This window comes from Coregonus lavaretus (genome assembly GCF_964263955.1).
Source record: "Coregonus lavaretus genome assembly, contig: HAP1_SCAFFOLD_2469, whole genome shotgun sequence".
Taxonomy (NCBI): Eukaryota; Metazoa; Chordata; class Actinopteri; order Salmoniformes; family Salmonidae; genus Coregonus; species Coregonus lavaretus.
Genome location: NW_028166198.1, coordinates 1 through 26,844, shown reverse-complemented (window position 1 = coordinate 26,844; position 26,844 = coordinate 1). Strand labels below are relative to the sequence as shown.

Genomic DNA, 26,844 nt, shown 5'->3' with positions numbered 1-26,844 from the left:
GCTCTGCTGATCCTTTTTATATTGTATTTTTTGAAACGTTTTTTACAATTATTATTATTATTTAATTTTTTTCAATTTCGTGATATCCAATTCCCCCCCCCCCCCCCCCCCCAATTCCGGGGTTGTATTGGGGTGAATGACTCGGAGCCATACCTGCGCTGTGTGCTTCTCGCGCTGGCTGGGCATGCGGCCTGGGGAAGGAGGGGTGATGGGTTTGCGGCTGCCATGGCAACAAGCCGATTAGATTCAGACCTTTGTGTGTATTTATTTATTTAATATTTCAGTTGCGTGAGTGCCTGAGAGATGATGGGCGTTTTGGAAGTCAGCATGCAATCGCAATCAGAATATTAAGACTGGTGTCGCGTTCCTTTTGAATTATGATTGGGCATAAAATAGCCTATTTAAATATTTGGCTATATTTTTTTTACATTTAGCAGACGCTCTTATCCAGAGCGACTTACAGTTAGTGAGTGCATACATTTTTTCATACTGGCCCCCCGTGGGAATATATACCTACTCAAGCTCAACAAGTTATTCAGGTTGGAACAGGACTTCATGGATCAAATTCATTCAAGCGCACTTAATTTCCTTGTATGGTTTTATTCATCAAGATTCATAAAACATTTTTTCAATGAAACGAAGGTTTTAATAATCGTAAATTAATAGGATGGGCTCCAAAGATCAAGCTGTAACTGTCCAAGGATGACATTGGGAGTGACTGGAGAAGTGGAAGAGGAGGGGAAACGCGTCTGAAAGAGCAGAGCATTTATCCGGGCGGGTTTGGAGATGTCACATATTCTGCACTTGCCCAGGTTGTCTGTTCTGTTTGTGTGTTTCAGAACTGGATTGCTGACATCAAATTAACCGAAAAGAACCCTGATGCTGACGCTAACAGCTTGCCTTGTTTTGCGTACCCGGGCAAAGAGAATATTATCTGGTGTTAGGCGCGTGTGGGTGATAATTCAGGCTAAATTGGGGGTACGACCACGTGTATTTGCACTCATGCTTATTTTCGTATCTTTGTGTGTCTATCTGCCTGTGCGTGTTTCTGTATGAGAGCGTGCGTCAGTATAAATCAGCGCGCGGGTGAGTCAGACTGTGCTAGTGTCCGTGTGTGTCTCGTGCCCGTTTGTGTCTGTTAAAACAAACCGATCCGTGCTGATGAGGCTCACGTGTACTTGTCATTCATAGGTAGCCAACCACCCAAAACTATAACCTCTCATTCACCGTTAAGATGAACTCTTACAGAATACTACCGTATGTCGATGAGAGCAAGAGGGAGACATATCCTTGACAACCAGAGAGGGCGTGTCAAAGAGCGACCTGCGTCATTATTCCTAAGAGAGAGACCGGGAATTCGGTGCCAATGTGCCCGGCGTTGAAACGCTGAGGGCGGCAGTAGAGAGGAGACGGTGGGCCTCGGGCGGAGAGCACCGTTCCAAGGACATGGGGGGAGAAGAAGGGAGGATGGAGAGAGCTGGGGAAAGGAGGCGATAAGAGAAAGCACTGTCGCCATATTTTTGGAGTGAGAGATCTATTGTCGTTTTTAAGTGGCCATCACCAAGGTGAGGTGAGGATGCACAGATCAGTGGAGCCAGGGCTGAGGTGTGAGCTGTCTGTTCTGGCACTATGGTGAGGAGACAGATAACTACAAGCCATTGGAGACTAAAAACGTGAGGTCAACTATTTAATCACCACCTTTCTCATTCACCAGACTGTCTTAGGTAGTAGCCTTTTATTATGCTCCTAGTTGAACATTGACAAGACATCTTGTCCCGTTTTGACAATCTGTTTCCGGAGTGAGAGTGACAGGTTATATTGACCTCCCTTTGCCCCCCTTCTCCCTGGTTAGGGGATGGATGGAGTGGCGGGAGGTGTTGGGCCCCCTGGCGGGGGTGAGGGTCGGCCGGGTCGTAGTGGAGGAGACTCTAAGAGGTGCAGTAAGGGCAGCCTGCCCTCCCCAGGGTACCGCCTCTCCCAGGCCTCTCTGGAGGGTGACAGGTCAGGGGTTGAGGGGTCTGGTTCCGGAGGGGGGCGACGGCGCCTCTCCATCTTGAGCACCACAAGAGACGGACTCCCCTTCCGTTCAGCTGGCACCCCGACCACCCCCGTCCCCCTACCCCCTCCTCCAGCCCCCTCCTCCTTCTCCTCTGCCCAGCAGCGTTCTGTTGGCTTCGCCACGTCACACGCCGCCCTCGCCTCCACTTCCTCCTCCACCGGCACCGGAGTGGTCGTCGTAGCGATGGGCCCGGAAACCACGACGACCACAGCTTGTAACACCGTGGCGGGCACGCCGGAGATGGGGAGTCTGTCTGGGACGGGGGGCATGGGGGGGTTTGGGATGGGTCTGGATGGGGAGGACTACAGCTACTCCAACCAGTCCACCTTCATCCAGAGACAGTTTGGAGCCATGCTGCAGCCGGGGGTCAACAAGTTCAGCCTGCGCATGTTTGGGTCCCACAAGGCCGTGGCCATGGAGCAGGAGAGACTCAAGTCAGCAGGGGAGTGGATCATACACCCCTACAGCGATTTCAGGTACACACCATACACCCCTACAGCGACTTCAGGTACGCACCATACACCCCTACAGTGATTTCAGATACGCACCATACACCCCTAGGAAATGGGGTGAGGGGCAGTGAGGGAGGGGAAAATATCATACACTCTGACAGCCACTTCAGGTCCATACAGATCATACAGCCTTGCCAGGGGGGAGGGAGAGGGTGGGTGGAGAGGGGGAGTGAGGGAGGGGAGAAGGAGTCTGGGTGTCTGAATGGGAGGGAGAAAAGAGGTGAAAGACTCAGTGGGGCCATGACCCAGAGGGAGAATATTTCCATCCTCCTTCAGGTAAGAAAGAGAGGGAAGGAAGGAAGAGAGAAGAGGGAAAGAGAGGAGTGTGGTCAGGTGATGGAGAATGGATGAATGGATGGATGGATGGACAAAGGGATGGTCAGAGGGAGAGAGAGATGTGTTGAGGATATATAGGACAGTGTAGGGAACAGGTCAGACAGAGTGTGGGTGAAATACCCTTACAGCAACGTCACTTCAGTAACCACAACACTATGGATAGAGGTAGAGAGAAGAGGGAGGGAGGGAGGGAGGGAGGGAGAGAAAGAGAGAGGGGGAGAGAAAGAGGTGTGAAAGACAGGGCAGCGTAGAGGGAGAGAATGTCCCTCCTATCAAACCTCATGTAGGCTACCCATGTAGGCTACTCCAGTCCATCCATATCAACGAATAAAGGCTGTATCTTCATTTGACCTCTAGAGCCTCATCTCCTTGTGTCATTTCCTTTCCCTCATAACCACTGAAGAGACTTGATGAGGTTTCCACAGTCTATCAAGTCTTTCAGACCACTGAAGGAGAGAGGGTGAGAAGGGGAAGCTATTGGGATGTACCCTGAGAGGAAAGACAGAGGGAGAGATGAAGGGAGAGATGAAGGGAGAGATGGGACGTGCAGGCTGGCTGGTAGTGAGCTGATGATAAAGTTGGGGAACATCCTTTAGGAACGTCCTTGTTACTAAGTTAGTAGCAGCTCCTTAGAATAGAGAGAGAGAGAGAGAGAGAGAGAGAGAGGATTTGTGAATAGAGGGAGAAATGAAGGAAGGGAATCAGCCTCACTGCAGATATGAAAGACATGACAAAAGGTGGAGAGGGAGGTTGAGTAGATGATAGGCAGATAGAGGAGAATGACAGAATGTTTAATAGAGAGGGAGGGAGGGAGGGAGGGAGAGGGAGGGGAGAGAGGGAGAGAGGGATGGGGAGAGAGGGAGGGGGAGAGAGGGAGGGGAGAGAGGGAGAGGGAGAGAGGGGGAGAGAGGGAGGGAGAGGGAGGGGAGAGAGGGAGGGAGAGGTAGAGAGGGATGGAGAGACAGGGAGGGAGAGAGAGGGAGGGAGAGAGAGGGAGGGGAGAGAGGGAGAGAGGGAGGGAGGGAGGGGGAGAGAGGGAGGGAGATACAGGGAGGGGGAGAGAGGGAGGGGAGAGAGGGAGGGAGAGGGAGGGAGAGGGAGGGAGGGAGAGACAGGGAGGGGGAGAGAGGGAGGGAAGGAGAGAGAGGGAGAGGGAGGGAGAGACAGGGAGGGGGAGAGAGGGAGGGAGAGGGAGGGGAGACAGGGAGGGAGAGACAGGGAGGGGGAGAGAGGGAGGGGAGAGAGGGAGAGGGAGAGAGGGATGAGAGACAGGGAGGGAGAGAGGGAGAGAGAGAGAGGGAGGGGAGAGGGAGAGAGGGAGGGAGGGATGGGGAGAGAGGGAGGGGAGAGAGGGAGGGAGAGGTAGAGAGGGATGGGGAGAGAGGGAGGGGAGAGGGGGAGAGAGGGAGAGAGGGATGAGAGACAGGGAGGGAGAGAGAGGGAGGGGAGAGAGGGAGAGGGAGAGAGGGAGGGAGGTGGAGAGAGGGAGGGGAGAGAAGGAGGGAGAGGTAGAGAGGGATGGAGAGACAGGGAGGGAGAGAGAGGGAGGGAGAGAGAGGGAGAGGGAGAGAGGGAGGGAGAGACAGGGAGGGGGAGAGAGGGAGGGAGAGACAGGGAGGGAGAGGGAGGGGAGAGAGGGAGGGAGAGGGAGGGAGGTAGAGATAGGGAGGGGGAGAGAGGGAGGGAGAGACAGGGAGGGGGAGAGTGAGAGGGAGGGGGAGAGAGGGAGAGGGAGGGAGAGACAGGGAGGGGGAGAGAGGGAGAGAGGGATGGACAGACAGGGAGGCGGAGAGAGAGGGAGAGGAGAGAGGGAGAGGGAGAGAGGGAGGGAGAGACAGGGAGGGGGAGAGAGGGAGGGAGAGGGAGGAGGGAGAGGGAGGGAGAGACAGGGAGGGGGAGAGAGGGAGGGAGAGGGAGGGGAGAGGGAGAGACAGGGAGGGGGAGAGAGGGAGGGAGAGGGAGAGACAGGGAGGGGATAGAGGGAGGGGGAGAGAGGGAGGGTGAGGGAGAGAGAGATGGGGAGAGAGGGAGGGTGAGGGAGAGACAGGGAGGGGAGAGAGAGAGGGAGGGAGAGGGAGAGACAGGGAGGGGAGAGAGGGAGGGAGAGGGAGAGACAGGGAGGGGAGAGAGGGAGGGAGGGAGGGAGGGGGAGGGAGGGGGAGAGAGAGAGAGGGAGGGAGGGGGAGAGAGAGAGGGAGAGACAGGGGGAGAGAGGGAGGGAGGGAGGGGGAGAGTGGGAGGGAGAGACAGGGAAGGGAGAGAGGGAGGGAGAGACAGGGAGGGGGAGGGGAGAGAGGGAGGGAGAGACAGGGAGGGGGAGAGAGGGAGGGATAGGGAGAGACAGGGAGGGAGAGAGGGAGGGAGAGACAGGGAGGGAGGGAGAGGGTGAGACAGGGAGGGGAGAGAGGGAGGGAGGGGGAGAGAGGGAGGGTGAGGGAGAGAGGGATGGGGAGAGAGGGAGGGTGAGGGAGAGACAGGGAGGGGAGAGAGGGAGGGGGAAGGACGGAGGGAGAGACAGGGAGGGGGAGAGAGGGAGGGAGAGGGAGAGACAGGGAGGGGAGAGAGGGAGGGAGAGACAGGGAGGGAGAGACAGGGAGGGGGAGAGAGAGGGAGGAGGGAGAGACAGGGAGGGGGAGAGAGGGGAGGGAGGGGGAGAGAGAGAGGGAGGGAGGGGGAGAGAGGGAGGGAGAGACAGGGGGGAGAGAGGGAGGGAGGGGGAGAGTGGGAGGGAGAGACAGGGAAGGGAGAGAGGGAGGGAGAGACAGGGAGGGGGAGAGAGAGAGGGAGAGAGGGAGGGAGAGAGGGAGGGAGAGACAGGGAGGGGGAGAGAGAGAGGGAGGGAGAGGGCGAGACAGGGAGGGGAGAGAGGGAGGGAGGGGGAGAGAGGGAGGGAGATACAGGGAGGGGGAGAGAGGGAGGGAGAGGGAGAGACAGGGAGGGGAGAGAGGGAGGGGGGAGAGAGAGAGGGAGGGAGGGGGAGAGAGAGAGAGAGAGGGAGGGGGAGAGAGTGGGAGGGAGAGACAGGGAAGGGAGAGAGGGAGGGAGGGGAGGGAGGGAGGGTGAGGGAGAGACAGGGAGGGGAGAGAGGGAGGGAGAGGGAGAGACAGGGAGGGGAGAGAGGGAGGGGGAAAGAGGGAGGGAGGGAGAGGGTGAGACAGGGAGGGGAGAGAGGGAGGGAGGGGGAGAGAGGGAGGGTGAGGGAGAGAGGGATGGGGAAAGAGGGAGGGTGAGGGAGAGACAGGGAGGGGAGAGAGGGAGGGAGAGGGAGAGACAGGGAGGGGAGAGCGGGAGGGGGAAAGAGGGAGGGAGAGACAGGGAGGGGGAGGGAGAGACAGGGAGGGGGAGAGAGGGAGGGAGAGACAGGGAGGGGGAGAGAGAGGGAGGAGGGAGAGACAGGGAGGGGGAGAGAGAGGGAGGGGGGAGAGAGGGGAGAGAGGGAGGGGGAGAGAGGGAGGGAGAGACAGGGGGGAGAGAGGGAGGGAGGGGGAGAGTGGGAGGGAGAGACAGGGAAGGGAGAGAGGGAGGGAGAGACAGGGAGAGGGAGGGAGAGGGAGAGACAGGGAGGGAGAGAGGGAGGGAGAGACAGGGAGGGGGAGAGAGAGAGGGGGAGAGAGAGAGGGAGGGAGAGGGCGAGACAGGGAGGGGAGAGAGGGAGGGAGGGGGAGAGAGGGAGGGAGATACAGGGAGGGGGAGAGAGGGAGGGAGAGGGAGAGACAGGGAGGGGAGAGAGGGAGGGAGAGAGGGAGGGAGGGAGGGGGAGAGAGAGAGAGGGGAGAGAGGGGAGGGAGGGAGGGGGAGAGAGAGAGAGGGAGGGAGGGGGAGAGAGGGAGGGAGAGACAGTGGGAGAGAGGGAGGGAGGGGGAGAGTGGGGGGGAGAGTGGGAGGGAGAGACAGGGAAGGGAGAGAGGGAGGGAGAGACAGGGAGGGGGAGGGGAGAGAGGGAGGGAGAGACAGGGAGGGGGAGAGAGGGCGGGAGAGGGGGAGAGAGGGAGGGAGAGGGAGAGACAGGGAGGGAGAGAGGGAGGGAGAGACAGGGAGGGAGGGAGGGGAGAGAGGGAGGGAGGTGGAGAGAGGGAGGGTGAGGGAGAGAGGGATGGGGAGAGAGGGAGGGTGAGGGAGAGACAGGGAGGGGAGAGAGGGAGGGGGAAGGAGGGAGGGAGAGACAGGGAGGGGGAGAGAGGGAGGGAGAGGGAGAGACAGGGAGGGGAGAGAGGGAGGGAGAGACAGGGAAGGGGAGAGAGGGAGGGAGAGACAGGGAGGGGGAGAGAGAGGGAGGAGGGAGAGACAGGGAGGGGGAGAGAGAGGGAGGGGGGAGAGAGGGGAGGGAGGGGGAGAGAGAGAGAGGGAGGGAGGGGGAGAGAGGGAGGGAGAGACAGGGGGGAGAGAGGGAGGGAGAGACAGGGAGGGGGAGAGAGGGAGGGAGAGGGAGAGACAGGGAGGGAGAGACAGGGAGGGGAGAGAGGGAGGGAGGGGGAGAGAGGGAGGGAGATACAGGGAGGGGGAGAGAGGGAGGGAGAGGGAGAGACAGGGAGGGGAGAGAGGGAGGGAGGGAGGGAGGGGGAGGGAGGGGGAGAGAGAGAGAGGGAGGGAGGGGGAGAGAGAGAGGGAGAGACAGGGGGAGAGAGGGAGGGAGGGAGGGGGAGAGTGGGAGGGAGAGACAGGGAAGGGAGAGAGGGAGGGAGAGACAGGGAGGGGGGAGGGGAGAGAGGGAGGGAGAGACAGGGAGGGGGAGAGAGGGAGGGATAGGGAGAGACAGGGAGGGAGAGAGGGAGGGAGAGACAGGGAGGGAGGGAGAGGGTGAGACAGGGAGGGGAGAGAGGGAGGGAGGGGGAGAGAGGGAGGGTGAGGGAGAGAGGGATGGGGAGAGAGGGAGGGTGAGGGAGAGACAGGGAGGGGAGAGAGGGAGGGGGAAGGACGGAGGGAGAGACAGGGAGGGGGAGAGAGGGAGGGAGAGGGAGAGACAGGGAGGGGAGAGAGGGAGGGAGAGACAGGGAGGGAGAGACAGGGAGGGGGAGAGAGAGGGAGGAGGGAGAGACAGGGAGGGGGAGAGAGGGGAGGGAGGGGGAGAGAGAGAGGGAGGGAGGGGGAGAGAGGGAGGGAGAGACAGGGGGGAGAGAGGGAGGGAGGGGGAGAGTGGGAGGGAGAGACAGGGAAGGGAGAGAGGGAGGGAGAGACAGGGAGGGGGAGAGAGAGAGGGAGAGAGGGAGGGAGAGAGGGAGGGAGAGACAGGGAGGGGGAGAGAGAGAGGGAGGGAGAGGGCGAGACAGGGAGGGGAGAGAGGGAGGGAGGGGGAGAGAGGGAGGGAGATACAGGGAGGGGGAGAGAGGGAGGGAGAGGGAGAGACAGGGAGGGGAGAGAGGGAGGGGGAGAGAGAGAGGGAGGGAGGGGGAGAGAGAGAGAGAGAGGGAGGGGGAGAGAGTGGGAGGGAGAGACAGGGAAGGGAGAGAGGGAGGGAGGGGAGGGAGGGAGGGTGAGGGAGAGACAGGGAGGGGAGAGAGGGGAGGGAGAGGGAGAGACAGGGAGGGGAGAGAGGGAGGGGGAAAGAGGGAGGGAGAGACAGGGAGGGGGAGAGAGGGAGGGACAGGGAGAGACAGGGAGGGGAGAGAGGGAGGGAGAGACAGGGAGGGGGAGAGAGGGGAGGGAGAGACAGGGAGGGGGAGAGAGAGGGAGGAGGGAGAGACAGGGAGGGGGAGAGAGAGGGAGGGGGGAGAGAGGGAAGGGAGGGGGAGAGAGAGAGAGGGAGGGAGGGGGAGAGAGGGAGGGAGAGACAGGGGGGAGAGAGGGAGGGAGGGGGAGAGTGGGAGGGAGAGACAGGGAAGGGAGAGAGGGAGGGAGAGACAGGGAGGGGGAGAGAGGGAGGGAGAGGGAGAGACAGGGAGGTAGAGAGGGAGGGAGAGACAGGGAGGGGGAGAGAGAGAGGGAGGGAGAGGGCGAGACAGGGAGGGGAGAGAGAGAGGGAGGGAGATACAGGGAGGGGGAGAGAGGGAGGGAGAGGGAGAGACAGGGAGGGGAGAGAGGGAGGGAGAGAGGGAGGGGGAGAGAGAGAGGGAGGGAGGGGGAGAGAGAGGGAGGGAGATACAGGGAGGGGGAGAGAGGGAGGGAGAGGGAGAGACAGGGAGGGGAGAGAGGGAGGGAGAGAGGGAGGGGGAGAGAGAGAGGGAGGGAGGGGGAGAGAGAGAGAGGGAGGGAGGGGGAGAGAGAGAGAGAGAGGGGGGAGAGAGGGGAGAGAGAGAGGGGGAGGGAGGGGGAGAGAGGGAGGGAGAGACAGGGGGAGAGAGGGAGGGAGGGGGAGAGTGGGAGGGAGAGACAGGGGGAGAGAGGGAGGGAGGGGGAGAGTGGGAGGGAGAGACAGGGAAGGGAGAGAGGGAGGGAGGGAGAGACAGGGAGGGGAACGGGAGAGAGGGAGGGAGAGACAGGGAGGGGGAGAGAGGGAGGGAGAGGGAGAGACAGGGAGGGAGAGAGGGAGGGAGAGACAGGGAGGGAGGGAGAGGGTGAGACAGGGAGGGGAGAGAGGGAGGGAGGGGGAGAGAGGGAGGGTGAGGGAGAGAGGGATGGGGAGAGAGGGAGGGTGAGGGAGAGACAGGGAGGGGAGAGAGGGAGGGAGAGGGAGAGACAGGGAGGGGGAGAGAGGGAGGGGGAGAGAGGGAGGGAGAGGGAGAGACAGGGAGGGGGAGAGAGCGGGAGGGGGGAGAGAGGGGAGGGAGGGGGAGAGAGAGAGAGGGAGGGAGGGGGAGAGAGGGAGGGAGAGACAGGGGGGAGAGAGGGAGGGAGGGGGAGAGTGGGAGGGAGAGACAGGGAAGGGAGAGAGGGAGGGAGAGACAGGGAGGGGGAGAGAGGGAGGGAGAGGGAGAGACAGGGAGGGAGAGAGGGAGGGAGAGACAGGGAGGGGGAGAGAGAGAGGGAGGGAGAGGGCGAGACAGGGAGGGGAGAGAGGGAGGGAGGGGGAGAGAGGGAGGGAGATACAGGGAGGGGGAGAGAGGGAGGGAGAGGGAGAGACAGGGAGGGGAGAGAGGGAGGGAGAGAGGGAGGGGGAGAGAGAGAGGGAGGGAGGGGGAGAGAGAGGGAGGGAGGGAGGGGGAGAGAGAGAGAGAGGGGAGAGAGGGGAGGGAGGGGGAGAGAGAGAGAGGGAGGGAGGGGGAGAGAGGGAGGGAGAGACAGGGGGAGAGTGGGAGGGAGGGGGAGAGTGGGAGGGAGAGACAGGGGGAGAGAGGGAGGGAGGGGGAGAGTGGGAGGGAGAGACAGGGAAGGGAGAGAGGGAGGGAGAGACAGGGAGGGGGAGGGGAGAGAGCGAGGGAGAGACAGGGAGGGGGAGAGAGGGAGGGAGAGGGAGAGACAGGGAGGGAGAGAGGGAGCAAGAGACAGGGAGGGAGGGAGAGGGTGAGACAGGGAGGGGAGAGAGGGAGGGTGGGGGAGAGAGGGAGGGTGAGGGAGAGAGGGATGGGGAGAGAGGGAGGGTGAGGGAGAGACAGGGAGGGGAGAGAGGGAGGGAGAGGGAGAGACAGGGAGGGGGAAAGAGGGAGGGAGAGACAGGGAGGGGGAGAGAGGGAGGGAGAGGGAGAGACAGGGAGGGAAGAGAGGGAGGGAGAGACAGGGAGGGGGGGAGAGTGAGGAGGGAGAGACAGGGAGGGGGAGAGAGAGGGAGGGGGAGAGAGGGGAGGGAGGGGGAGAGACAGGGGGAGAGAGGGAGGGAGGGGGAGAGTGGGAGGGAGAGACAGGGAAGGGAGAGAGGGAGGGAGAGACAGGGAGGGGGAGAGAGGGAGGGAGAGGGAGAGACGGGGAGGGAGAGAGGGAGGGAGAGACAGGGAGGGGGAGAGAGAGAGGGAGGGAGAGGGCGAGACAGGGAAGGGAGAGAGGGAGGGAGGGGGAGAGAGAGAGAGGGAGGGAGGGGGAGAGAGAGAGAGGGAGGGAGGGGGAGAGAGAGAGAGAGGGAGGGGGAGAGAGTGGGAGGGAGAGACAGGGAAGGGAGAGAGGGAGGGAGGGGAGGGAGGGAGGGAGGGAGGGAGGGGAGAGTGGGAGGGAGAGACAGGGAAGGGAGAGAGGGATGGAGGGGGAGAGAGAGGGAGGGGGAGAGAGACAGAGAAGGGAGAGCGGGAGGGAGGGGGAGAGAGAGAGGGGTAGAGAGATTGAGGGGAGAGTTGGAGGGAGAGACAGGGAAGGGAGAGTGGGAGGGAGGGAGGGAGGGAGGGAGGGGGAGCGAGAGAGGGAGGGATGGGGAGAGAGACAGGGAAGGGAGGGGGAGAGAGGGAGGGGGAGGGGGTGGGAGAGGGAGGGAGGGAGGGGGAGAGAGAGGGAGGGGAGAGGGAGGGAAGGGGAGAGAGAGAGAGGGAGGGGAGAGGGTGGAAGGGAAGGGGAGAGAGAGGGGGGGAGAGAGGGAGGGGAGGGGGAGAGAGAGGGCGAGAGACAGGGAGGGGAGAGAGGGAGGGAGAGAGAGGGAGGGGGAGAGAGGAAGGGAGAGAGAGAGAGAGGGGGGAGACGGAGGGGAGAGGGAGGAGGAGAGAGAGGAAAGGGAGAGAGAGGGGAGGTGGAGAGAGAGGGAGTGGGAGAGAGGGGAGAGAGAGGGATGGGGAGAGGGAGAGGGGAGAGAGAGAGATACTTTCTTCGAAGGTGTGGTTTTAGCCTGTTGCTGTATCCTGTCTAGTTTTTTTTTTTACTGTAGTTTCGTAGCCCTTTCTTGCAGTCAAGTGACCAAGTGTCTTCATGGGTGGAATATTATTCATATTTTTCATACTTTCATAATTAATAAACATTATTTCAAAAAAGCAGCTGAAAATCCGGTGTTTCTATGTCAAACAGTTTTGTTATGTTTCAGTCTTCCGTGATGTATATAAAGTGTAATATTGGGATGCAAACTCTAAATGTAATACATTTCAACTCTGTTTCTTTTTTTAAAAGTCCATAACCATGTATGTGAGGTGTATACTTTTGTCTCAAAGTAGATTTGTTTGACCCTGATTTAGCCCACTGCAGTAAGGTTAATTGAACCAATTTGATAGAGGACATAATGAGACATGATGTGTTACACACGCATGTATGCACACACCACACACACACACACCACACACTGCATGTTCTCTGTGTGAAATATCTGTGATGTAAGTCACTGTGCTTGCCCATAAAAGTCAATCACACATAAGCCCTGTTTATACCTGCCGCTAACATGCGTCCTTTGTCCTGATCTTGACCTGGTCTTGTTCGTTTCCACTTGGAAGATCTGATTACGATCAGATCACAATGTGTCTTTTAATCGTCTACACCTGTCTAAAAATGTGGGCATAATAAGAATGTGGAAAAGATGGGGACAAAGGACGCATGTTAGCACTCGACTAACCCGTACCTCCACACATTGACTCGGTACCGGTACCCCCTGTATATAGCCTCGTTATAGTTATTTTATTGTGTTACTTTCATTTTTTAAATTTTTACTTTAGTTTATTTTGTAAATATATTCTTAACTCTATTTCTTGAACTGCATTGTTGGTTAAGGGCTTGTAAGGAAGCATTTTATGGTAAGGTCTACACCTGTTGTAGTCAGTGCATGTGACAAATACAATTTGATTTTTGATTTGATATAGACAGGTTTTTAAATGGAGGCCTGCTGGGCTGGCCGTGTGTGTGTGGTCTTGTGAGTGAACCCAACACAGCGCCCCCTGCTGGCTACTTATTGACAGTGTTTTAGAATCACAAATCTTTATAGAGGAAACTGTCACATTGACACAGTCCTTAGAATGAGGTGAGGTGATTCTTAAAATTAAATGTCTTTAACTTCAGGCAATGGATGTCTGTGAACATTTCATAATGTTGAAATCACTTCAGGGAATTAGATGGGAAATTATCTGGTGGTTGCTAGCATTGGGTGTGTTTTGAAACGTTTAAAACACTTTGCAGACTGATGGATAATCGACCACCTGTCGAGTGGATGCTGGATGTATGGGTGTCTGTCTGGAGAGAGAGACATAGTAGTAATCTCCAGACAGGCTTCAGAAACAATGGATGACTTGATCCCCCAGGCTCCTGGCCCACTTTGGTTCCGCCAGCCTCAATCGAACGCACACACACTCTTTTTTTTTTTTCTTTCTCATACTCAGAGATCAGTCTCACCTGTCCCTCTTCTGGTTCCAGTCAGGTGATGGAGGGAGGGAGATTGAGGGATGTAGAGAGGAGAGGTTTAGAGAATTAGATATCCTCCCCCTGCACCTACAGTTTTTTACAATCACTTTGGCACTAATTTCAGAACCTTGACGTCATTTTTCAAAACTCTAGACACAAAACGGTCATCACTTGTAACACAGGCTGTCCAATGTTCAAAACATTGCATTGTGCATTCATATCTTTAAAGAAATCTTGCACAATCATTGGTTCAAAAAACAAATTTATTGTGAAATACCAATTAAACTTTAATTTAGATCATCCACAAGCAACCGATAGTTTCACTGTGTCATTGTTCGTACAATCATTAAATATTGTAGTACAAAATAGGTGATACATGTTTCATTATGGTACTACATGTAAATACATCCCTGTAAAAGTACTGCAGTAATAGAGAGAATACTACAGACACAGTGGAATCATTGAACAAAATCTGAAATATATTGATGAGAAACAATACAGTACTGTAAAACATCAAATGCAGTGTTCCTCAACTTGCTTGCTTGTACTGTAAAAAGCCAAACATAGGAGTGATTACTGTACTTCTACATTTTCATCAACTCTGTCTTGTGGATTTGGCCACAGGTTCTCATCTACATCACAATAGATGTTTTCATTAGCCAAACATCTTGGAAAAAACCTTCGGGCATGGCGAATCCAGGCCTGACACTGGTCTGCCGTGATGTCATTGCATGCGTCATCCATGGCCTGGAGAAGAGTGAGTTGTTCATGAGGGCGCCTATCAAACCTTCCATCTCCATGTGGAGAAAAATTCCTCAGTCGGGTTAAGGAAAGGAGAGTATGGGGGTAAATACAGGGTGGTAAATTGTGCATGGGCCTGAAACCAATGCTTGCACCATATGAGCATGGTGGAACCTGACATTATCCCACACAATGACATAGGTCACGCCATCAGCTCTACAGACCTGATCGAGCTCATCAAGGAAGGTTACAAGGAGAGCTGCATTATATGATCCAATACGAGGTCTGCGTCCCACCACACCATCTTCTGATATAGCCGCATACATGGTAATGTTGGCCCCACGTTGTCCAGGTACTTGGATGGTTGCCCGCTGGCCAATGAAATTCCGACCTCTCCTCCTTGTCTTGGCCAGGTTAAAGCCTGCCTCATCCAAATATATGAATTTGTGATGGTTGTCATCAGCATCCAGCTCCATCACCCTCTAAAAATACATTTTGGAAAGAGATTTACAGATTACTGTACAATGTAGAATTATTAGGGAATTTTATTACAACAGCCATCTTGAAACTGAACATACCTGAACATACTCAGTCCTCATTTGCTTCACTCTGTCTGCATTTCTTTCAAAAGGCACACGGTATAGTTGTTTTAAAAACACTTGGTGCCTTTTCAGCATGCGTGCAATAGTCAGCAAACTTATGGATTCCACATTGTTAAACATGTCTTCATTGTCCAAGATATGCTGGCAAATTTCTGTAAGGCGAATATCATTTCTGTCCCGAACCAAATCGACCACAGCCTGCTCTTGTTGGTCAGTCAGAATTTTGCCTCTGCCTCCCCTATTTGGCCTAGTCTCAATTTCTATAGGGAACATTACAGTAAGAAGACACTTGGTCACATCACCTACTCTGTGATACACATTGGTATGCAGTCATTTGACAATTGAGTGTAGCATAATGTTTAGTGCATGCTGACGACTTACCGGTTCTCATTGCGGAAAGTTCTGATTATTGAGGCCACGGTTGACCTTCTGAGGTTTGGTTGTATCATTGTAGCCGCCTCAGTCATTATCATGCCATGATTTATGACATGGTCTACAACTATTGCTCGGATTTCATTGGACAGTCTTTGCGGTTGCTGCCGCTGTCTTGGTCCGTGGCCTTGTCCTCTACCACGTTCCCCCACACCTCTCAAACAAGGCCCACGACCACCTCTCAGAAGGGGTGCTTGTCCCCTGCCATTCCTTTGACCAACACGTCTTCCTCCCACCACTGCTTGACCTCTATTGTGACCTGGATCACCTGCCGGCTCCATGTTACAGTACGTATCGCTATGTTGTTGCAAGTGGATCCCAATCAATTCTTTATATACTCGTTCCACAATGTGAACTCAATCATCAGTAACGAGTTGGCAGAATTGGACAAGCAATTACAAGGGCCTGCATCCATATAGTGCAGTACTGTCAATACTGTAAATAGTCTGAAAAGGTGGTACATGGGACCATAGAAACGGTGTCTGATAAAGAATGATGATGAAATATTACATCCATAGATAATGTAGTCTAATTGGTTCATGCTCCACGCTAATTGGTGACAATGAATCTCGTTATCTTTAAACTTTCATGATCTAAACATGGAATATTGTTTGTCTGTTTCCATACAACTATGCATTAAGAGTAATGCAACAGTCACTTATCATTTTTAGCAGTTGTATCAATTGATAGTTGGATAATTGTAATGAAATGAATAGACACTCATTTGAAATGTAATGTGTGAATTGCCTTTTGAAATAGTAGTACTTTGATGTTAAGTTGTGTCATATTGAACAGGTGATTTTTGTTAAATGAACAAATGATCTTAGTTTTATGTGTATTGTATCCAAGCAATTGAAAAAAGTGTTAGAGTTTTGAAAAATGTGCATTTTGATCATTGGTTGTGAGTTTTGTGTCTAGAGTTTTGAAAAATGACGTGAAGGTTCTGAAATTAGTGCCAAAGTGATTGTAAAAAACTATTAGTATTCACACATTCCATCACAATATGTAAATGTCTGCATTATTCATTCTGCTATCACAATTGAATATGGATAAATTATGCATAATATTCTAAATTATGCATGTAGTGTATTCATTATACATAATTCAGGCATGTAACCTTTCAATTAGGTACCTGTAGATTGGAGCTATGAATAGAGAAGGGAGAGAGACAGAGTGATGAAGAGGGAGCGAGGGAGCGAGGGAGGGAACGAAAGACAGAGTGGTCCCATGTACTTAGTGGAAAAGCCCTAATGTGTGTTTTGTCCTGACGATGACCTTGGTCTCCGGAGGTGTGTATGTGTGTGGGTGTGTATAAAGTCTATCTTTGTTGAGTCTGGTGATAAGCTCTCACACCCGTCACCTGATTAAAATAAGGTGAGCAGCCAAGACATAATGAGAGACAGAACAGAAAGAGAGGGGGAGAGAGATGGAGAAAAAGAGAGAAAGGAAAGGATTGAGAAAGACATTAGAGGGAGAGAGACGAAGTTCCTTCATCTGAAACTCTTTGCCTTTTTCATATATTTCAGGCAAATAAAGCTTTATGTTTAAAAATTATAATAATTGTGAGAATACCGCTAGAGACAGGGGGGAAGGAGAAAGAGAGGAAAGAGAGAGAGGGGGAAGGAGAAAGAGGGGAAAGAGAGAGAGGGGGGAAGGAGAAAGAGGGGAAAGAGAGAGAGGGGGGAAGGAGAAAGAGGGGAAAGAGAGAGAGAGGGGGGAAGGAGAAAGAGGGGAAAGAGAGAGAGGAGCGAAGGAGAAAGAGGGGAAAGAGAGAGAGAGGGGGGAAGGAGAAAGAGGGGAAAGAGAGAGAGGGGGGAAGGAGAAAGAGGGGAAAGAGAGAGAGAGGGGGGAAGGAGAAAGAGGGGAAAGAGAGAGGGGCGAAGGAGAAAGAGGGGAAAGAGAGAGAGGAGCGAAGGAGAAAGAGGGGAAAGAGGGAGAGGGGGAAGGAGAAAGAGGGGAAAGAGAGAGAGGGGAAAGAGAGAGGGGGCGAAGGAGAAAGAGGGGAAAGAGAGAGAGGGGCGAAGGAGAAAGAGGGGAAAGAGAGAGAGGGGTGAAGGAGAAAGAGGGGAAAGAGAGAGAGGGGAAGGAGAAAGAGGGGAAAGAGAGAGAGGGGGGAAGGAGAAAGAGGGGAAAGAGAGAGAGGGGGAAGGAGAAAGAGGGGAAAGAGAGAGAGGGGCGAAGGAGAACGAAGGGAAAGAGAGAGAGGGGTGAAGGAGAAAGAGGGGAAAGAGAGAGAGGGAAAAATAGATATGTCCCAGATGCTTTAGTTTTGTTTAAGAGAGAGAAGTTGGTATTTCCTGCATCAGCTAAGATTAGGAAGATACCAAATTATGACAAATGTACTATATTACGTATTGGATCACTAAAAAATACAATTTTTACATTACCATGTAGTTTACCAATAAAATGGTCTGATGGTGATGTGGATATACTCGGAATACATATCCCAAAGGAAATAAATGATCTCACTTCAATCAATTTTAATAGAAAGTTAGCAAAAATAGGTAAGATCTTACTACCATGGAAAGGAAAATACCTGTCAATTTGTGGAAAAATCACCCTGATTAACTCTTTAGTATTATCCCAGTTTATCACTAAAAGCTTCAGTCATACAAAAGTTATACTTAAATCCGAACTGGTTCTCAAGCAAATTAGTAAGATTGTCTCACCCAATGTTCAAGAAAGGCCTTTTTCCCTTTATTCAGATTACAACAACTCATTTGCAGTTATTTGAAAGGGAAATCATCTCCCAAATATCACTATTTCTAAAACAAGCCATAGAAAGTTGGTTGCAATTTCAATTTAATCCTCCAGAAACGACAGAACAAATAATGCAACAAATATTGTGGTTAAATTCAAATATACTAATTGACAAAAAACCTTTATTTTTTGACAGAATGTTTAAAAAAGGTATAATCTTCGTAAATGATATCATCGGTAGGACTGGTGGAGTTATGTCGCACATGCAGCTAACAAAAACATATGTCTGCTCTACCCAAAATTACAACCAAATAATTGCAGCCTTACCGCAAAAGTGGAAGAGGAAAGTGGAAGGGGGAGAAAGTAAGGAACTTGTCTGTCGGCCTTGCATTAAAGAACATAATTGGTTAAGGAAAACTGTGATAAATAAAAAAGTATATCAGTTTCACTTAAGGACCAAAGGATTGACAGCCGTCCCATATAGATTGCAAAATAGTTGGGAAGAGATTTTTGACGTACCGATCCCATGGCATAGTGTTTATGAGAATGAGAATAGAAAGGTTCAGAACTTTTGTAAAACATCACAGTACGGTTGAAATATATATGGCAAATAGAAATCCTATATGGATGTCTCCTGAGTGGCGCAGTGGTCTAAGGCACTGCATCGCAGTGCTAACTGTGCCACTAGAGATCCTGGTTCGAATCCAGGCTCTGTCACAGCCGACCGCGACCGGGAGACTCATGGGCGGCGCACAATTGGTCCAGGGTAGGGGAGGGAATGGCCGGCAGGGATGTAGCTCAGTTGATAGAGCATGGCGTTTGCAACGCCAGGGTTGTGGGTTCGATTCCCACGGGGGGCCAGTATAAAAAAAAAACTTTAAAAAAAATGTGTATTCACTAACTGTAAGTCGCTCTGGATAAGAGCGTCTGCTAAATGACTAAAATGTAAATGTAAGAGATAGACGGGAGGTATTGAATAGAGTTGAAGGATGGGACTAATAACAACAAATAATAACAAAGATAGCTAATAATGTAAGCATACTGTGTCCATAATAAGTATATAGGTTGTATATTGGGAGCTTTTGGGAAAGAGCACAGTTAGAAAGATATGGCATATAGAAGCAAACCGGATGGACATCATGAAAATGATCGGAGAGGTTGAGAGTAGAAGAAGTTCAGGAGCAAAAAATATATATATATACAGTGGAGAAAAAAAGTATTTAGTCAGCCACCAATTGTGCAAGTTCTCCCACTTAAAAAGATGAGAGAGGCCTGTAATTTTCATCATAGGTACACGTCAACTATGACAGACAAATTGAGAACATTTTTTCCAGACAATCACATTGTAGGATTTTTAATGAATTTATTTGCAAATTATGGTGGAAAATAAGTATTTGGTCACCTACAAACAAGCAAGATTTCTGGCTCTCACAGACCTGTAACTTCTTCTTTAAGAGGCTCCTCTGTCCTCCACTCGTTACCTGTATTAATGGCACCTGTTTGAACTTGTTATCAGTATAAAAGACACCTGTCCACAACCTCAAACAGTCACACTCCAAACTCCACTATGGCCAAGACCAAAGAGCTGTCAAAGGACACCAGAAACAAAATTGTAGACCTGCACCAGGCTGGGAAGACTGAATCTGCAATAGGTAAGCAGCTTGGTTTGAAGAAATCAACTATGGGAGCAATTATTAGGAAATGGAAGACATACAAGACCACTGATAATCTCCCTCGATCTGGGGCTCCACGCAAGATCTCACCCCGTGGGGTCAAAATGATCACAAGAACGGTGAGCAAAAATCCCAGAACCACACGGGGGGACCTAGTGAATGACCTGCAGAGAGCTGGGACCAAAGTAACAAAGCCTACCATCAGTAACACACTACGCCGCCAGGGACTCAAATCCTGCAGTGCCAGACGTGTCCCCCTGCTTAAGCCAGTACATGTCCAGGCCCGTCTGAAGTTTGCTAGAGTGCATTTGGATGATCCAGAAGAGGATTGGGAGAATGTCATATGGTCAGATGAAACCAAAATAGAACTTTTTGGTAAAAACTCAACCCGTCGTGTTTGGAGGACAAAGAATGCTGAGTTGCATCCAAAGAACACCATACCTACTGTGAAGCATGGGGTGGAAACATCATGCTTTGGGGCTGTTTTTCTGCAAAGGGACCAGGACGACTGATCCGTGTAAAGGAAAGAATGAATGGGGCCATGTATCGTGAGATTTCGAGTGAAAACCTCCTTCCATCAGCAAGGGCATTGAAGATGAAACGTGGCTGGGTCTTTCAGCATGACAATGATCCCAAACACACCGCCCAGGCAACGAAGGAGTGGCTTCGTAAGAAGCATTTCAAGGTCCTGGAGTGGCCTAGCCAGTCTCCAGATCTCAACCCCATAGAAAATCTTTGGAGGGAGTTGAAAGTCCGTGTTGCCCAGCGACAGCCCCAAAACATCACTGCTCTAGAGGAGATCTGCATGGAGGAATGGGCCAAAATACCAGCAACAGTGTGTGAAAACCTTGTGAAGACTTACAGAAAACGTTTGACCTGTGTCATTGCCAACAAATGGTATATAACAAAGTATTGAGAAACTTTTGTTATTGACCAAATACTTATTTTCCACCATAATTTGCAAATAAATTCATTAAAAATCCTACAATGTGATTTTCTGGATTTTTTTTCCTCATTTTGTCTGTCATAGTTGACGTGTACCTATGATGAAAATTACAGGCCTCTCTCATCTTTTTAAGTGGGAGAACTTGCACAATTGGTGGCTGACTAAATACATTTTTTCCCCACTGTATATATATATATAATAGAATTATTGTAAAATTAACTGTGTCCATAAGGTGTAGATAGTAAGTATAGACCGGAAGTAGAGGCCTGGGCATTGTTGTTCACTAATTTACTCCAAGTAGGGAAAGGATGGCGGGGTTGAAAAGTAATAAAGGGGAGTATATATATAAAAAACATTGGGGATTGGAAGTGATGCAGACAATTACATTGATAGAAGATACAATCTATCTGCAATATTAAGCTGATCCACCCCCCCCCCCCCCAAACATTTTCTATTTCTTTAAGAACCTGCAGATACTTCAAGGTGTGGCTGAGCATGTCTGCATGTGTGTCTACCCATACACTGGAACCTTAGTTGTAATTTACAGTTTGTAAGTTCTAACAGGGAACCAATTAACTGTGACACAGGAAGGAAGTGACTTGTATTAAGAGAGATGATGATGACTGCTTGGTTGGAGTCGAGTAGAGCAGCAGAGACCGGGTCAATTTGTCACACCCTGGCTCGGGGACTCATTATGTTGAGCCAGGGTGTGTTCATTCTATGTTTTCCGTTTCTTTGGTGGGTGTTCTAGGTTGTCTATTTTCTATGTTTGCCGGTGTGACTCCCAATCAGAGGCAACGAGTGTCAGCTGTCGGCTGGTTGTCTCTGATTGGGAGCCATATTTAATCTGTCTGTTTTTCTTTCGGGTTGTGGGATTTTGTTCGTGTGTGTTCGTGTTGTACCATAGACGTCACGCATTCGTTGTTTATTTGTTTTGGTTCGTGTGATCATTTAAATAAATATAATATGTTCACTCGCAACGCTGCGCCTTGGTCTCCCTCATTAGACGATCGTGACAGAAAATCCCACCTAAACCAGACCAAGCAGCGTGAAGAGGAGAGAGGAAGGACCTTGGATCAGGGGAGTAGGAGTTTCGGCTGGGCCACGCTAAATGAAGAGGAGAGAGGCTGGTCTATGAAGCAATGGATCGAGAGTCTGGCGAGAGCTAGGGAGGCCTGGTCCACGGGGAGGAGAGAACCCCAGAACATTTTTAGGGGGGGGCTCACGACGTGGACGACGGGGCAGCAGGAGGCCGCGATGGAGTGGTCCAGCGGGTGTGAAGAGGAGGCCGCCAGGTTAAGGGGGCCACTGGTCACAGAGGAGAGGGAAAGTGTGGAGGCACGGCGAGAGGTACTGGGGTGTGTTACCAGTCCGGTCCGGCCCGTTCCTGATCCCTGCGTAGGGCCAGTGGTGTGTGTCCCCAGTACGGTCCGGCCTGTTCCTGTTCCTCGCATCGAGCCTGTGGTGCGTGTCGTCAGCCCGGCCCGGCCTGTTCCTGCTCCCCGCACCAAACCTGTGGTGCGCGTCGCCAGCCCGGCCCGGCCCGTTCCTGCTCTCCGCACCAAGTCTGTGGTGTGCGTCGTCAGTCCGGCACGGCCCGTGCCTGTTCCCCGCACCAGGTCAGGGGTGCGCTTCGACGGCCCGGCTCGGCCCGCTCCTGCTTCCCACACCAAGCCAGTGGTGTGCGTCGTCAGTCCGGCACGGCCCGTGCCTGTTCCCCGCACCAGGTCGGGAGTGCGCTTCGACGGCCCGGCTCGGCCCGCTCCTGCTCCCCACACCAAGCCAGTGGTGTGCGTCGTCAGTCCGGCACGGCCCGTGCCTGTTCCACCGGTGGCTGGTCCGGCACCGGTCAGAGGCTTCACGTCGGAGCTAGAGCAATCCGCTCCACCAGTGTTCAGTCCAGCTCCGGCCAGCAGGGCCAGACCGGACCAGCCGCCGCCGAGGAGGAATGCCCACCCAGCCCTCCCCTGTTTTTGCTCTTATTTAGGCGCGGTCGCAGTCCGCGCCTTTAGGGGGGGGTACTGTCACACCCTGGCTCGGGGACTCATTATGTTGAGCCAGGGTGTGTTCATTCTATGTTTTCCGTTTCTTTGGTGGGTGTTCTAGGTTGTCTATTTTCTATGTTTGCCGGTGTGACTCCCAATCAGAGGCAACGAGTGTTAGCTGTCGGCTGGTTGTCTCTGATTGGGAGCCATATTTAATCTGTCTGTTTTTCTTTCGGGTTGTGGGATTTTGTTCGTGTGTGTTCGTGTTGTACCATAGACGTCACGCATTCGTTGTTTATTTGTTTTGGTTCGTGTGATCATTTAAATAAATAGAATATGTTCACTCGCAACGCTGCGCCTTGGTCTCCCTCATTAGACGATCGTGACACAATTCCATACCAACTCCACTCTGCTCATGAATAGAACACTGATGAGGATGTCAATGAGAATCTCAGAATTCATAATTGGAATTTCTATGACATTCATCTCCTGAAATAAATTGACTGGAACTCGGTTCAGACAAACAGATAGGGAAACGTATTCATCCAGATTGGTTTATGTGGGTGTAAGATAGAATAAATACAGATTTAATTACTTTCTCTAACTATGCATCTGGTTCCCTTTTAGCTAACCACATGCAGCCATAGGCCATATACACTTAGAAAACAAGGTGCTATCTAGAACTTAAAAGGGTTCTTCGGCTGTTGAAGAACCCTTTTTGGTTCCAGGTATAACTCTTTTGGGATCCATGTAGAACACTCTGTGGAAAGGGTTCTACATGGATCCCAAAAGAGTTATACCTGGAACCAAAAAGGGTTCTACCTGGAAACAAAAAGGGTTCTCCTATGGGGACAGCCGAATAACCATTTTGGAACCCTTTTTCTAGTGTAGAACAGCCAGACTGCCTGGTCTGCAAGTACCCAGCACGTATTGTACCACACAGCAACAATTCAGACGCCCATTTCTGAGCATCAAGCATTTAAATCTTTCCCCTGAAAAAAATCCCTCCCATTCTTCTCTTCTCCAGACTTGACCTTTAAATGTTCTCATTTGTTTGTTCTGGTTTGTGGGCACAAAAATGTGCTGGTATCAGCTGTCACACACCAGCCTGGACAAAGGAACCTAATGTGTGGAGACTTAATGAGGTTTGGTGATGTGACATTCTCTGGAAGGTGTCTGTTCTCTAGTCTCTTCTAGTTCAGCACACCCCTCTCTCTCTCTCTTTCTCTATATATATATATATCTCTCTCTCCCTCGGTCTGGGTGTCTGTCTGCTTTGTACATCATCTCAGAGCCTCACAGAGACAGATAGTATGTTATCATCTGTACTACTTTAATCTACTGAGGTTTAGCCAAACCTTCATTTATCTCTGTTAAAGACTACTGCCAGACTAGCCGGAGCAGTGTGTAGGGGGGTGAGATAGTGGTGTCTTCTAGTATGTGCGTGTGTGTCTGCCACAGTGTGATATGGAAGTGATGTTATTCATGGATTTGTTCCCTTCTAACTCATACCTCTATATTCCAAGGCCAGGATGCCGTCATTATCCCCCACAGCAGTTGTTCACAGTGTGTTTCTCTATTCATCCTTTTATTCAATATCACGGTTATAAACCCACCTTCGGCTCTGGAACTTGACTGTCTGAGAGACGGTGTGTTTGTGTGTGTGAGGGTCATCATAGTTAATCTGGATCATTGCATTAATAACACCACACCATGAGGATGTGCCAGTGAATCAATGCTAAATTACATCAATCTCAGAACTGATAAATCCCAGAGAGAGAGAGAGAGAGAGAAAACATGAGCATTCACATGGATCTGGAGAGAGAGAGAAGGAGTTTTTCCATTGACCTTTGAAGGAGTGAGTTGACAATAACAGTTGAGATGGAGAGAGTGAAAGTTGGTGAAAAATATAATACAGGGAATGAGTTCAATTGGGATCTGTCATTGGTATTGATGATAGGGAACCTCACTCTCTCGGTCCCTCTCTCCCCCTCTCCTCTCCTCTCCCAGGTTCTACTGGGACCTGATCATGTTGTGTCTGATGATATGGAACCTCTCTCTCTCCCCCTCTCCTCTCCTCTCCTCTCCTCTCCCAGGTTCTACTGGGACCTGATCATGTTGTGTCTGATGATATGGAACCTCTCTCTCTCCCCCTCTCCTCTCCTCTCCTCTCCCAGGTTCTACTGGGACCTGATCATGTTGTGTCTGATGATAGGGAACCTCTCTCTCTCTCTCTCCCCCTCTCCTCTCCTCTCCCAGGTTCTACTGGGACCTGATCATGTTGTGTCTGATGATGTGGAACCTCTCTCTCTCCCCCTCTCCTCGCCTCTCCCCTCCTCTCCCAGGTTCTACTGGGACCTGATCATGTTGTGTCTGATGATATGGAACCTCTCTCTCTCCCCCTCTCCTCTCCTCTCCTCTCCCAGGTTCTACTGGGACCTGATCATGTTGTGTCTGATGATAGGGAACCTCTCTCTCTCCCTCTCTCCCCCTCTCCCGTCCTCTCCCCTCCTCTCCCAGGTTCTACTGGGACCTGATCATGTTGTGTCTGATGATAGGGAACCTCTCTCTCTCCCCCTCTCCCCTCCTCTCCTCTCCCAGGTTCTACTGGGACCTGATCATGTTGTGTCTGATGATATGGAACCTCTCTCTCTCCCCCTCTCCTCTCCTCTCCTCTCCCAGGTTCTACTGGGACCTGATCATGTTGTGTCTGATGATGGGGAACCTGATCATCCTGCCAGTAGGGATCACCTTCTTTAAGGATGAGAACACTCCTCCCTGGATCATCTTCAACGTGGTCTCTGATACTCTCTTCCTGGTCGACCTGGTCCTCAACTTCAGGACCGGTATCGTCAAGGAGGACAGCACTGAGATACTGCTAGACCCCAAGTCAGTGTGTGTTTGTGTTTGTGCGTGTGTGTGTGTTTGTGTTAGTGTGTTTGTGTTTGTGTGTTTTGAAGGTGACAGAGCTGGAGGCAATGCTTCCCTGTGTGGTGTTCTTCCAGAATTAGAATGAATGGAGTGGTTTGTTATTTATTCTGTGCTAAGCCAACTGTAAGACCATAGGAATAATATCAGAATGCTAAGCTAACTGTGAGACTATAGGAATTACTTTTATATTATGCTATGCTACCACAGGGCTATCCGTCAGCGCTACCTAAAGAGCTGGTTCGCGGTGGACTTTGTGTCGTCCATCCCTGTGGACTACATCTTCCTGATGGTGGACCTGGAGGCCCGGCTGGACTCAGAGGTTTACAGGACGGCCAGGGCCCTCCGCATCGTACGCTTCACCAAGATCCTCAGCCTGCTACGCCTGCTGCGTCTGTCACGACTCATACGCTACATCCATCAGTGGGAGGAGGTGAGAGGCCGGGGTAGAGGGGGAGAGGAGGAGAGGAGGTAGAGAAAGAGGGGAGGAAGGGAAAGGAAAAAGAGACTTACTACCACTGTCACAACTCACTGGTTACATCCTCCAGAGAGAGGGTAGAGGGCAGTCAGTGGAACATGCCAGAGAGGAGGGAGAGAGGGAGGTGAGAGGAGAGAGGAGAGAGGGAGGTGAGAGGAGAGAGGGAGGTGAGAGGAGGGAGGAGAGAGGGAGGAGAGAGAGGGTGAGAGGAGGGAGGAGAGAGGGAGGTGAGAGGAGGGAGGAGTGGGAGGTGAGAGGAGGGAGGAGAGAGGGAGGTGAGAGGAGAGAGGGAGGAGAGAGGGAGGTGAGAGGAGGGAGGTGAGAGGAGGGAGAGAGAGGGAGGTGAGAGGAGATAGGGAGGAGAGAGGAGGGAGGAGTGGGAGGTGAGAGGAGGGAGGAGAGAGGGAGGTGAGAGGAGAGAGGGAGGAGAGAGGGAAGTGAGAGGAGGAGGTGAGAGGAGGGAGGAGAGAGGGAGGTGAGAGAGATAGGGAGGAGAGAGGAGGGAGGGAGGAGAGAGGAGGTGAGAGAAGAGAGGGAGGTGAGAGAAGAGAGGGAGGTGAGAGGAGAGAGGGAGGTGAGAGGAGGGAGGAGAGAGGGAGGGAAGGAGAGAGGGAGGAGAGAGGGAGGTGAGATGAGGGAGGGAGGAGAGAGGGAGGTGAGAGGAGAGGGAGGTGAGAGGAGAGAGGAGGTGAGAGGAGGAGGAGAGAGGGAGGAGAGAGAGGGTGAGAGGAGGAGGAGAGAGGGAGGTGAGAGGAGGGAGGTGAGAGGAGGGAGGAGAGAGGGAGTGAGAGGAGAGAGGGAGGAGAGAGGGAGGTGAGAGGAGGGAGGAGAGAGGGAGTGAGAGGAGAGAGGGAGGAGAGAGGGAGGAGAGAGGGAGGTGAGAGGAAGAGAGGGAGGAGAGAGGAGGTGAGAGGAGGGAGGTGAGAGGAGGGAGGAGAGAGGGAGGAGAGAGGGAGGTGAGAGGAGAGAGGGAGGAGAGAGGGAGGTGAGAGGAGGGAGGAGAGAGGGAGGTGAGAGGAGAGAGGGAGGAGAGAGGGAGGTGAGAGGAGAGAGGGAGGAGAGAGGGAGGTGAGAGGAGGGAGGGAGGAGAGAGGGAGGTGAGAGGAGAGAGGGAGGAGAGAGGGAGGTGAGAGGAGGGAGGGAGGAGAGAGGGAGGTGAGAGGAGAGAGGGAGGAGAGAGGGAGGTGAGAGGAGAGAGGGAGGTGAGAGGAGAGAGGAGGTGAGAGGCGGAGGAGGGAGGAGAGAGGGAGGTGAGAGGAGGGAGGAGTGGGAGGTGAGAGGAGGGAGGAGAGAGGGAGGTGAGAGGAGGGAGGAGAGAGGGAGGTGAGAGGAGGGAGGTGAGAGG

General features: G+C 52.6%; 1 protein-coding gene across 1 annotated transcript; it reads left to right on the top strand.

Annotated features, from left to right (window-relative positions):
- Positions 1-1,485: 1,485 nt before the first annotated feature.
- LOC311114970 (potassium/sodium hyperpolarization-activated cyclic nucleotide-gated channel 3-like) lies at positions 1,486-25,454 on the top strand (the record flags this gene model as incomplete). The annotated part of the gene is made up of 4 exons (XM_084190190.1): positions 1,486-1,673; positions 1,853-2,535; positions 24,776-24,982; positions 25,232-25,454. Coding segments are annotated over exons 2-4 (1,110 nt in total), but the record flags the coding sequence as incomplete, so codon positions are not given.
- Positions 25,455-26,844: the final 1,390 nt, after the last annotated feature.